Raw genomic sequence first — 13,638 nt, forward strand, 5'->3', positions numbered from 1 at the left:
TTGCTAGGAATTTTATCTTGGCTACAACAAAATGTGGAGTAGTTTTTATAGTCTCCTGAATTTAAGTGTAACGGTTTTATATTGTATTCCCTCGTATTTATTTATCACCTCTCTCTCTCTCTCTCTCTCTCTCTCTCTCTCTCTCTCTCTTATAGTCTCCTGATTTTAGGTATAACCGTTTTATTTCGTATTCCCTCATATTTATTTATTTATTGCCTTTTCCTGTTTCTCTCTCTCTCTCTCTCTCTCTCTCTCTCTCTCTCTCTCTCTCTCTCTCTCTCTCTCTCTCTCTCTCTCTCTCTCTGCAGGCTGATTTCCCTTTGGAACCTTCTTGGGTTTATTATAGTCTGTTGACAATGTCCGTAAGGGTTTTCAGCTGAAGATTTAAAGAAAAAACGAAAACATTCACACTGAAAACTGCTGAATGGGAGGTAATGTACTCCCTGTGCTAAAGATTACCACAATACTCGTCGCTTTATATGTCTGCAAAGAAGGCTCACTATAAACACGTCGAGCTATTATACTCTTGCTGCACCTTTCAATATATATATGTATATATGTGTTTGTATATTTATATATATATCTATATGCCTATGTCTATCAATCTATCCATCTATTATCTGTCATATATATATATATATATATATATATATATATATATATATATATATATATATATATATATATATATATATATATATATATATATATAAATAATATAAACATTTTTCAGTTACCACGACGTTATTCCTTTTTTTAACTACGAAAAATCTTAATTCCTTTCTTAACTCGTCAGATCTTAATGGTTTTGTCTTGATCTATATTTTGTGCAAAGGGGAGCCTTCGAGTTTAAAAGAAAAATTGATAGAAATATAGTATATTTCTCATTTCTCTATACTGCGCATTCGGAGAAAATGAAACACCAGATTGTAATGAATGATTCTCCCTTATATTCAGTACAGCCACCAGTTTGGTCTCGTCACCCTTGGTGTACTGCTTTTGTCTCGTAATAGGATTAAATCCTCTTTGTTCCTTCGTCACGTGGCCAGTCTGTCCGCTTATCTAATCCTATTAGATCCCTTCTTCCTTTGGTTCGTTCTTAATTAGCTGTCCAACTTCTTTATCTTCACATGATTTATACTGTAGTGGTCTGTAGAGCCAGGAACTCGTGGCCTCTCTTCTAAATGGTCGTGTAGCAACTGGGTGTATTATCGTCTGGCCTGGAGGCAAGAGCCTGTGTACAGTTGTGTATTTACCCTCGCCTTTTTATTTTCTTTTAAATTTTTTTTATTCCTGTATACTTATCTTTTGGTTGCATATCCTGGTGACTTCTTCAGAATTATTTTTTATTTTTTTATAATTTTTTTCTATGATGGATCTGAAATGCCAGTATATTATTATTATTATTATTATTATTATTATTATTATTATTATTATTATTATTATTATTATTAGTATTCAGAAGACAAACTATTCATGAAGTACCCTACAGGGGTCATTGACTTGAAATTCAATATTCTAAAGAATTTGGCGTTCTGTTGAAATAAGTTGCAGAAGGTAACAGGAAATACAGAAAGAAGAAATCAGTCATTGGAAAAGAAGAGAGATGAATGAATAAATAGATAAATAAAAGTTTAAATAGATTACTAAAATGCAATGTAAATTGCCGTAGGATAGTATTGCATTGTAATTTCACAAAGCCACAGACTCGACCAACCTCCCGTTTTCTGCCAATCTCAACCTCTCCCCCACTTTCTGTTAATCTTAACCTCTCCCTCGATTTCTGCCAATCTCAACCTCTCCCCCACTTTCTGTCAATCTTAACCTCTCCCTCGATTTCTGTCTATTTCAACCTCTCCCCCGTTTTCTGTCAGTCTCAACCTCTCCCCCGTTTTCTGTCAGTATCACCCTTCCCCCGTTTTCTGTAAGTCTCAACCTCCCCTGTTTTCTGTCAATCTCAGCCTCTCCCCGTTTTCTGTCAATCTCACCCTTCCCCTGTTTTCTGTCAGTCTCAGCCTCTCCCCATTTTCTGCCAGTCTCACCCTTCTCCCGTTTTCTGTTTCCTCCTTGGACTTCTCAAAAGAGGAGGGCTGTGTGTGGGTGATGTCACACCGCCATTGCATTTGGCCAGAGAAATAATCTGCGGGTCCCAGCAATCGATAAATATTCATGCCACTGACCCTGGTCTCATAGCTGCATGTAATTCGGTCCTCCTCTTCGAATATATGTGATTCGGAAACGTAACTCTCGGCAATGAAAGGCAATCCCCAGGGTTGCGACGCGCGGTTGCCGTAGTGCTAGTTCCTTGTTCCTTCTTTATTCTTTTTTGTTTTTTTATGTTTGTTTCCTTCCAGATAGATGTTGATTTCTGTATGTTAATGTTTGTTTCATGTTTATTCATTTTATGTGTGTTAACATGTTATATTCTTTCATGGGATTTTACGTGCATTTTTATAATTATTTTCTAATTATTTAATGCCTTTTAAGAGGTTAGGCTGGGTTAAGTTAGGTTAGGCTAGGTCACGTGTTAAAAAAATGATTCTTTGGTTAGTAAGCTTTTCCAGTTTTTGACTTCAAGCTCTCAACCCTTCACAAAAGCTGCGGTTGGGGGAACCAGGGAAGAGGTGGGAGGAAGTAGAATGGTCAGGTCAGGTCAGGTCAATTACCAAAAGTGAGGTTTGGTATGATCAGAATTACGAATTTTCCAGTGAACAATCTGAACTGGTGCCGTAAGGAAGGTAGGGAGATGGGGTTATTTGGGGGCAGGTCAGGTCAGATCAGGTCAGAAACAACCATATAATGTATTACACACTTAAATTTCGAGACATATCAGCCATTTGAAGCAGATATATTTACAACTCAAACAACCACAATAAAGAAAAAAAAAAAAAAATGAGATAATTAGATGAATAATGATATCTGTGGGTTCCTACAGACCACCAGTGTTGTCCAAAACGAGGTCCATTGCATTTCAAACTAACACCGTCTATGTCAGCTGATAGTAAGGAAACCATTGAAGGTTTGAGCCATTTGAGTTTCAAGCAAAAAAAAAAAAAAAAAGCAATGATTTTTTATCAGTTGTGTAATCTATCTTACGGTGTCTGACTGGTTAATAAAGCAATTTTTTCCAAGTAATTTTATTTTGAATTTGTAGTAGCATATTCTTCTCTCTCTCTCTCTCTCTCTCTTTTTCTTTCTCATCATCTCTCTCTCTCTCTCTCTCTCTCTCTCTCTCACATCAGGATTTTTCTCTATCTCTCATTCATAACACCCAAATCTCTCTCTCTCTCTCTCTCTCTCTCTCTCTCTCTCTCTCTCTCTCTCTCTCTCTCTCTCTCTCTCTCTCTCTCTCTCCATCAGGATTCACCTCATTCCTTCTCTATCTCTCATTCATAACGCCCAAATATCTCTCTCTCTCTCTCTCTCTCATAATCTTCTTACACCTCTTCGAGACTCATTCTTAGCAAATCACACCAAGGAGTCCTCTCTCTCTCTCTCTCTCTCTCTCTCTCTCTCTCTCTCTCTCTCTCTCTCTCTCTCTCTCTCTCTCTCTCGTAACACCAGGGAAGTATCGCCAAGAGCAGGTCACACAAATCAGTATGCAGTTTTTTTTTTTTTTGTAACCTTGCGGATCTAGTTCAGGTATTCGGAAATTCGATCCTAGTATTCGATCGTGTCCACCGATAGATAACTCCGGCGGAGAATTTTGTTTATTTTTTATCGAATTTCATGACGCGAGAGTTTTGCTTATTTTGACATTTCGTTTTAGCGGTGATGTTTTTGGAGGGGGCGTGTGACGTGACGTTTATGCTGAGATGTAAATAAGATATTCTGTTTCATTTGTTGTTGATGTAACCTCAGTTGATATATTAATATTTTGCTGTCAATATTCGCAATTGGATTTGCGTTCCTGTGTTAATCCCTCATGATCAGTTTCTTATATATTTCTGGGACGGCTTTATATATATTTTTTTATGCTGAACGGGAAATAAGTTTAACTTGGTATTTATAGATATATAGAGCTAAACTCTCACCTTTTTTCATGTATAAAATAATTTTGTTCTTTTGACCGTAAAATTTTCGTCATTGATTCATACACCTAAATACCATTCTCATTCATTGTTTATAATTTTTTTTATCAGGTGTAATATAATTGCCATCTTATAATTAATATGTTTCGTCTTTATATTTCTTCTTCTTGTTTGTTGTTTAATTATTATTGGTGTTTTTCCTAATATTAATCCTTATTATTTTAGAGATGTGTTGTATATTTTTTGTTATTTGGTATCTTTTCCAAAAATAGAGTTTTTAATTTTACATTGATATATTAGAGATATTTGAAAGATATTTTTGTCCACTTAAATACGAAGATCAAGGGCGATATATTGGTGTCAATATAAATATTGCTGTTGGCTGTCAGGGTGTTGATTTCACCCAGAAGATAGTAGCCTTTTTTTATGTGGCAATTTCTCTCTCTCTCTCTCTCTCTCTCTCTCTCTCTCTCTCTCTCTCTCTCTCTCTCTCTCTCTCTCTCTGTGCTATATTAGTGTCAGTAAACATATTACTATGGGGTGTCAAGTTGTTGATTTTTCCTAGAAGGCAGTGGCCTTATTTTGTCAGTTTCTCTCTCTCTCTCTCTCTCTCTCTCTCTCTCTCTCTCTCTCTCTCTCTCTCTCTCTCTCTCTCTCTCTCTCTCAATATGATATCCCGTCCTCTCTCCCCCACCCCTCCCCCAAAGTTCCCATTCACATACTTTTCCTCTAGCAACGATACCCTCTTTCCTGATGACGACACCATACCCATAACCCTCCCCCTCTCTCTCTTCCTACCCCTCCCCTCCCTCTTCATATTCCCTCCTCCTCCTCCATCTTTCTGACCCCTCCCCTACCTACCCCCTTTCAAATGCCCGTCGTCCACCACCCATATCCCATGGCACTATCCCCGATGACGCCTGCCTTCCCAACTCCTCCTCCTCCCCAGGACTCGGGCATCAGGTTAGGCAGGTCGAGGGTTAAACCTTCCCCTTTCCCAACCTCACCCAGTGTGTGTCCATCCTTACTTGAACACAAGTCGGAAGTTATTTTTCGTAACTCTTTGGCACTCCCTTGGCACTAACTTGACACTCCCCTGGCACTCACTACTTTCAAACTCGAGAACAGGCTTTCATTTTAATGTTTGACCCCCCGTGTGGGAGATTAGCGAGTGTATTAGTCTACTTTCATGGCGCTTGTAGCAAACGCGAAGCATAGGACTTGAGGAGGAGACTTCATACCTCATCAATGTCCTTTCTGCTTCCTCGTTTAGGTTTATATCTAGTGAATTAGACGAAGGTTTATAATTACTAGCTTCATGGCCTGAAAAAACATCCATCAGTCTGTTTCATGATCCGTGGAATTGGAATGACACGAAATATTCTTGTGGCCAAATCATCTCCATCGTTAGAAGAGCGTACGGTTTCCAGAGGTGAGTTAAATCAATTGTCAGTTGGATTAGCTGCAAATAATTTGTTATTAAGTACTGTGATATGTGAAGGACTCATCTGATTATTTTTTTTATTCTAAAGAATTTTTTGAGGAATTATTCTCATTATTTCCTCGTTTTGATTCGAAAGGGATTTTGAGGGATTATTCTCTTTCCTTGTTTTGATTCGAAAGAGAATTATTTAAGGAATTATTCTTTTTATTTCCTTGTTTTGATTCGAAAGAATTATGTGGTGGATTATTCTGATTAATTTCTTGTTTTGATTCGAAAGAGAATTATTAGAGGGATTATTCTGATTATTTCCTTGTTCTGATTCGAAGGAGAATTATTAGAGGAATTGTTCTGATTAATTTCTTGTTTTGATTCGAAAGAGAATTATTTGAGAAATTATTCTCTTTATTACCTTGTTTTGGGTCGAAAGAATTATTTGAGGAATTATTCTGATTATTTTCTTGCTTCAACTCAAAAGAGAATTGATTCAAGTATCTGGACAGATTTCCTTTCAAGTGTGCTTTGGTCTGTTGTTTATAAGATAAAAAATTTGCCCCAATATGCATTTGATTCCAGGTTGTAATGTTTGGGCACATTCCTTTTAATACAATTATGTCTCCTTAGAACCAAGCTGTGATTTATGGACCCGGTCATTAGTAGACTGTGGTGAGTCGCGTTCAGCCGGAGAATCGCGTTGGGCAAGCAACCTCACCCCCAAAAATTAGCTGGTGACATTAGAATGGTGTTAAACTGACGAACAAAACAGTGCAGGAAGAGACGTGTTGAAGATTTTTCCTCCTCGCCAATTACCGCCTTTCGTTTTTATGTATTTGTTTATATGTTTTCTTATTTATTTATTTATTTATTTATATGTTTATTAGTGTGATGCATCTTTTGGGGTTGTTTCATAAGTTTTCGCATAACGAGCATGATAAGTATGTAAAGTAGAGTGACTATATTCCAACGTTAATTTTGTACATGGGAGACGATTTAGAAATTAAAGGAAACTAAACACACACACACACACACACACACGCACACACACGCCATTCAAATGGAGTTAGACCATATAGACATGTGTTCAAAGTTAAACAGCTGAGAGGTGATAGTGAAGGAATTAGTCTTGTGTGTTGGCTGCAAATGTATCTAAAGGGAATGTTACGTTTTCACTAATTCATCTGTGTATTTTAACTCGAGTAATGCAAAGATACATATGGTGATTTTTCATAACTTTTTGGCAGAAAGTGGACTCTCTCTCTCTCTCTCTCTCTCTCTCTCTCTCTCTCTCTCTCTCTCTCTCTCTCTCTCTCTCTCTCTCTCTCTCTCTCTCTCTCTCTCTCTCTCTCTCTCTCAAGAGAGAGTGAGTTTTATGTTGTGATTTTTGTCTTAATTTTTTTAAAGTTGGCATATAATTCTTACTGGTCACTCCATTGCATAAATCATTGGCATAACGTATATTTTCTAATTTAACATATAAAAACATTTCATTTCAAGTTTAAATGAACAATTGCTCCATCACCTTGCCATTAGTCACCTGGTATCGTTTTTAAACCACAAAAGCGACTTCCCACTGTTACTGTTTTACAGAAAGCCTGTTTGCCCTCTTCTGCCAATGGGTACGTAAATATTGAGCTATTTTAGTGATTGGTCCGTTTGTTGCCCCTGTTTCGTACCCCCACCCCTTAATTTTAATTTTTTTAAGATGTACATGCACGTTACCATGTACCCAGTTCAAAAGTGTGACTTTGGTGTAGAATAGAAACATCTAGACCTCGTACTTTCGGAATAAAAATAGGTGTTGTTCACCTAAATATTAGTTTATTAATTTATTTTTTCTTTTTAATAAGTGAGATTTCGTCTCTGTATTTCCCTTTACCTTCTCTTACTTCCTAATGAGTACATGATTTTTGGAAGCTTGAATTTCAAGTCGATGGCCCTTTGCTGGGGTTGTTCCATATGAGTAGGGTCCACCATCATCTGAATAATAATAATATAATAATAATAAGAAGAAGAAGGAGTAGTAGTAGTAGTAGTAGTAGTAGTAGTAGTAGTAGTAGTAGTAGTAGTAGTATATCATACTACAGCCTGCCTGAGGTTGTACTTGAATTTATTTTCGATAGGCACAGATTATTGAAAACTAGAATTCGTTGGGTGAGTCTTGGCTGAAGGATCACATGTTAAGATTGTATCACGTCATTTCACTGTGTAGCTTGTATCTTCTCGAGCCGCTGAGCAGTGGAAGGAATTGGGGGCGTGACATGGTAGTCCTTTTACTCTAACCCATGGTTTTTCTTGTTTTTATTTTATTTAATGAATTTTATTTTCATTTTATTTTACGTGGAAGCGAATGTGAAAAGTTCATCGTGAAAAAGATGGGTTGGAAATGATTAAGGAAAACCGGGGCCGAAAGAGACTTCTAATGCCTAGGAGTTAGAAAGCAGGTGGAAATGGGGGGACAAACCAGAAGATTGAGAGGAGTGACTGAAAATGTACCTGTAGAAAAGAGAATTTTTTTATTTAATCTTGTCAAAAAACCATAACATGTATGCGTGACTTGGACGATTGTGATAAACACTAGATTTAGACCAAGAAGTATTTTTGAAAATTAATTACCATTAATGTTTATTGCTTCTTGGTTAATTTCCAGTGCATTATCCAAGCTGTTCCATTAAAATATAGTACTATACTCTTTCTCTTTCTCACTAAACAAATTGACCTTTGAGTTTCCTGCTGTATCTTGAATTATTTATTTTGCTCCTGTTTTTTATTCCGCTCCCAGTATGTCGGAGAGAGAGAGAGAGAGAGAGAGAGAGAGAGAGAGAGAGAGAGAGAGAGAGAGAGAGAGAATGAACAACTACTGTATGATGCGAATTAAGACATTTTTTGTTGACATTATGACAAAATATGATTACAGAGAAATGAGTCTCTCTCTCTCTCTCTCTCTCTCTCTCTCTCTCTCTCTCTCTCTCTCTCTCTCTCTCTCTGTTAATATATAAAGGATTAACTCATTTGTTAAAAAAAATCATTTGATCACCCAGCTACTCATGTCTGGCATATATTTTGAAGGTCCAACTGTGGGAGACAAGAGTTGAAATGTGTCAGTTGTGGGAAATGGGAGATGTGGGGGTGTGGGGGAGGGATATAGGACCAATGGGACGTTGGTAAGGTGGGGAGGGGGTTATGTTATTCACACATCCGGTCTGGTGGGCTTTGGGGAACTGTGATTGGCTGGTAATACGATACTGGTTTTATACGCCCACCGTCAACGCCGGTATACCTGTATGTACTCTCTTTTTTAACACATGATCGTGCGCATGCTCTCTCTCTCTCTCTCTCTCTCTCTCTCTCTCTCTCTCTCTCTCTCTCTGGATTGCTTTCAGAAGAGGAAAATATGGTTAATATCATATTTGATAAATATTAATCATATTTGTTTTTGTGTCTAATATTTTGATTAATGATTAAGTAGACGTTTAATGTTACATCTCTGTGATTAAACAGGCTAGTAATTTATAGGCGCTCTCTCTCTCTCTCTCTCTCTCTCTCTCTCTCTCTCTCTTTTTTCAATATGTACATAATCTTTATAATCTTTATATATATATATATATATATATATATATATATATATATATATATATATATATATATATATATATATATATATATATATATATATATATGTGTGTGTGTGTGTATACATATGTGAACATACAGTAAATGTACACACATATATGCTCAATATAATTACTGAGTAATCATCTTTTTCCAGCCATACATCTCAACATAAAAGTCATCTGAATCTTCTTATCAGTTTACTCCTTAGTCAGAGTCGCAGTTTCTTCTCAGCTTAATCCACAGCCGGGGTCGCTGTTTTTAACGAGTCTGTTCCAGCTCTTTCTGTCTTGAACCGGTTGTTTCGTAATTGGTTTTGGCATATGTTTTACAGATCGGGTAGTGCTGTGAGTGAGTCGGAGTGACTGCTGTCAGTGCACATCACGCGGTGCACTGTAGGCATTGCTGAAGGTTCTTTGCTGCGTCCCTTCGACCCCTAGCTGCAACCTCTTTCATTCCTTTTACTGTACCTCCGTTCATATCATCTTTCTTCCATCTAACTTTCCACTCTCCTGACAATTGCATCTTGGTGCAACTGCGAGGTTTTCCTCCTGTGACACCTTTTAAATTTCCTTTCTCTCAGTTTTCCTTTCAGCGCTGAATGACCTCATAGGTCCCATCGCGTGGCCTTTGGCCTAAATCGCATATTCTAATTCTGTAACTAATGAAATATAGTCATTTGCATAAGCAGAAAGTTAAGTATATCTTAGTTTAACCAGACCACTGAGCTGATTAACAGCTCTCCTAGGGCTGGCCCGAAGGATTAGACTTATTTTACGTGGCTAAGAACCAACTGGTTACCAAGCAACGGGACTTACAGCTTATTGTGGAATCCGAACCACATTATGACGAGAAATGAATTTCTATCACCTCTAATTCTTCATTGGCCGGTCGAAGAGTCGAACGCTGGGCCAACAGCCTGCTAGCCGAGAGCTTTACCCACCCCTTCAATGAAGGACTATAAACAGAAAGAAACCATTAACAGAACCATTTCGTTTGTTGAGCCACTGAGAAGTGCATCAGGTCCCACCCAGTAACACTTGTTGTACTGGTTGTGAGTTGTAAGTTTAATGTTAGCAATACCAGGTTAAATGTGTTCGGAGGTCATATCAGGTTACACCTGCCCTGCCAATTTGATGATGCTATCGTTGCAATTTCGTGTTGGTTAAGGCCCTTTTTAATGAATATGATGACGATGATGGTGCTTTCTGCAACCTGTACCTGTATCAGTCGCGTCGTAATTCAATTGAATAATTATGATAATTTATACAACTTGTACCGGTGTTTGTCGCGTCGTAATCAGTTTCGTTGAATCTGGTGTTTTTTTATGTAATGTGCTAATTTATCATTATCATTCTAAGGTTACGTTGAAAATGTTCGTTCTTCACGCGTAGAGTTGGTGTTTTGTTTTTCGGTAACTGCGCATTCTGTTTGCCTCGATTTAATACGAGACATTGTGTGAGTGAAAGCGTCTTTTTTTATAGAGTAATTTTGGTGTACTGTCTATCCTGATATGCTTTTGGTTGCGGCATCACCAAGATGTTGGGGTACTGGAATCTGCTTAGTTTTTGGAAAATATAACTATTTTTTTTTTTTTACATGAAGTGAGATTTTGATATTTTCATAGTCCTGCATAAACATCAGTTATTACGGTTATTTTGACTTAATTTATCTCCACAGGGAGGTTATATTTTTTATATATGTGTGTGTGTTTTTTTTTTTCTTGTCTGTTTTAGAAGGTATTACGCAAAAGGTTTTGTATAGATATTGACGAAAATTTAGCCCAAAGTCGTAGCTACTTTTAACATTAAATATAAAATATTTAAACATGTCATAGTTTAACTATGCTTCTGTCATTGATCCTTCTTATGATACTTTAATTCGTGAAAAAACTTAATAAGAATAATTAAAAAATGATAAAAACTGCTTTAAAAATCAGAAATCATTTAGATCTTCGAAATTTTAAAAATAAAAATTTAAAAATTACTAAAATTTATAAAAAAACTTCAGAAATTATTTGGCTCTTCGAAATTTTAAAAATAAAAATTCAAAAATTCCGAAGATTTGTAAAAAAAGAATCAGAAATCATTTGGGTCTTCAAAATTTTAGAAATAAAAATTCAAAAATTACTAAAATAAAAAAAAATCAGGAATCATTTGCATCTTCGAAATTTTAAAAATGAAAATTAAAAAATTACTAAAATTTATAAAATAAAATCAGAAATCATTTGGATCTTCGAGATTTTAAAAATAAAAATAGAAAAATTACTAAAATAAAAAAAATTCAGAAATCATTTGGATCTTCGAAAAATTAAAAAAAAAAATAAAAAAATTACTAAAAAAAATTCAGAAATCGTTTGGATCTCCGAAATTTAAAAAATAAAAATTGAAAAATTACTAAAATAAAAAAAAAAAATCAGAAATTTGGATCTCGAAATTTAAAAAATAAAAATTCAAAAATTACTAAAATAAAAAAATCAGAAATAATTTGGATCTCCGAAATTTAAATAATAAAAATTCAAAAATTACTAAAATAAAAAAAATCAAATTTGGATCTCCGAAATTTAAAAAAAAAAAATTAAAAAATTACTAAAATTAAAAAAAAAAAAAAAAAATTCAGAAATCATTTGGCCCCACGTCATCTACCTTGTAAACAAAAGGAAGTCTATAAACCCCTTAAACCTTTGGAGGCCAAGCTTAAACCAGACACTCCTTTTGGGTGGGGTAGGGGTGGGGGGGCGGTTTTCCCAGATTTATGACAGTTAAAGGAGAGTCGAGACAAGGGCATCAGATCCCGCTATAGGAAGTATCCGATTCCATCTGCGGGGGAGCTTAGAAGGGATTTGGAACCCCCGCCCCCTTCTTTTGATGTTGCCGTGTTGTAGTAGCTTATGGCATCTCCCGTGTGGGGGCGCGGTTGGGTGCTTATGGGGGGTTCTATTTTGGCCAATTTTGACCCCCTTTTTTGGAGGTAGTATAAGTAGTAGCAGTAGTCATAGTTGTAGTAGAAGTAGTAGTAGTTGTAGTAAAAGTAGTAGTTGTAGTAATTGTACTAATAGTACTAGTAATTGTTGTAGTGGAAGAAGTAGCAGTAGTAATAGTGGTAGTAAAAGTAGTAGTAGTAGTAGCAGTTGTTGTAGTGGAAGTAGTAGTAGTTGTAGTAGTATTGGTAGTCGTTAAAGTAGTAGTAGTAAAAGTGTTAGTAGTAGTAGTAGCTGTAGTTGTAGTAAATGTAGTAATAGTAGTAGTTGTAGTAGTATTAGTAGTAGAAGTAGTAGTATTAGCTGTAGTAAAAGTAGTAATAGTAGTAGTAATACTAGTTGTAGTAGAAGTAGTAATAGTTGTGGTAGTGGTAGTCGTAGTTGTAGTAGTAGTAGTAGTAGTAGTAGTAGTAGTAGTAGTAGTAGTAGTTGTAGTAATATTTAAGCTAACTATGCAGTTCCACTATACAGTTAAACATCTTGATAACTGAAATGTGTCAAGTTACAATATAGGATTTGTGAAATACCGGAAGTTTGAATAAAAAATTGAATAAAAAGAAATAGTAGATATTCAGGTTACAAAGATCTTAATTATTTATTTTCAACCTCGATTTTTACTATTTTTTATTATGTTAATCATTACTCAAAATAATTTTTACTCATTTTTATTATGTCAATCATTACTCAAAATGTCATACAGGAATTGCTTGCAAATTATTCATGTTGCAAATTATTATGTCAATAATTTATCAGTAGAAACTATTGTTTTATCCAATTTTTATTCTGTACCCAAAATCTCATCCAGGAACTCCTTGTTAATTATTCATTTTGCAAATTATCGTTGTTATTTGTCAATAATTTATTACAAACCATTGTTTGGCTTCATTCTTATTCTGCACTCAAAATGCCATACGGCAGTTGCATGTAAATTACTCTTGTTGCAAATTATTGTTGTTATTGTCAATAATTTATCAATACAAACCATTGCTACTTACCACAAATTGATTGCAACTCTTTGTCCATTCCCCCTTTCACATTAAACACAATTAATCTTGTTTCCCATCCCATCCGTTTCATATTGTTCTCTAACTGGAATTTATTTTTTTTTTCTTTTACCTTCCCATCCCATCCCATCCGTCTCATATTGTTAACTAACTGGAATTTATTTATTTTTTACTTTCCAGCGGTTCCAGAAGTCCTGGAAACCCGACCTACTCACTTCCAGTTGAACGGCCTCTCTGTAACTGACAGATGTCTGACGACGAAGATTGTTGTTGTTAATCAGCTGGTTTGAAGGAGGCAGGCGATTGGCCGCTTGAGGAAGAGGTATTGCACTGTTTTTTATTTTATTTTTTTTTTTTCTGTGATTTGTTTGGGGAAGAGATATTGCACACTTTTTATTTTTTATTTATTTTTTTCTGTGATTTGTTTGGGGAAGACTTTTTAAAGTTTTTTATTTTTTATTTTTTCTGTGATTTGTTTTTGGAAGAGGTATTGCACACTTTTTATTTTTTTTTTATTTTTCTGTGATTTGTTTGGGAAAGACTTTTTTAAGTTTTATTTTTATTTTTATTTTT

General features: G+C 35.5%; 2 protein-coding genes across 4 annotated transcripts in view; one reads left to right on the forward strand and one right to left on the reverse strand.

Moving 5' to 3' along the window:
- LOC136850800 (uncharacterized) overlaps nt 1-13,638 on the forward strand; it is a 185,239-nt gene that overhangs the window by 1,967 nt on the left and 169,634 nt on the right. For 2 of the 3 annotated variants that reach the window (XM_067124812.1, XM_067124814.1), the window contains exons 1-2: nt 4,980-5,463; nt 13,246-13,387. The gene's annotated coding sequence lies outside the window, so the exon portion shown is untranslated. Of the gene's footprint in view, nt 1-4,979; nt 5,464-13,245; nt 13,388-13,638 lie in introns of those variants that run through there. The other variant, XM_067124813.1, reaches the window with a different exon arrangement.
- LOC136850480 (uncharacterized) lies at nt 12,018-13,129 on the reverse strand. Its single transcript, XM_067124053.1, has 2 exons — nt 13,057-13,129; nt 12,018-12,511 (listed from the first exon to the last, which is right to left on the reverse strand). Exons 1-2 carry the CDS (start codon nt 13,127-13,129, stop codon nt 12,018-12,020), a joined length of 567 nt encoding a protein of 188 aa, XP_066980154.1.

This window comes from Macrobrachium rosenbergii, chromosome 22 (genome assembly GCF_040412425.1).
Source record: "Macrobrachium rosenbergii isolate ZJJX-2024 chromosome 22, ASM4041242v1, whole genome shotgun sequence".
NCBI classification, from domain to species: domain Eukaryota; kingdom Metazoa; phylum Arthropoda; class Malacostraca; order Decapoda; family Palaemonidae; genus Macrobrachium; species Macrobrachium rosenbergii.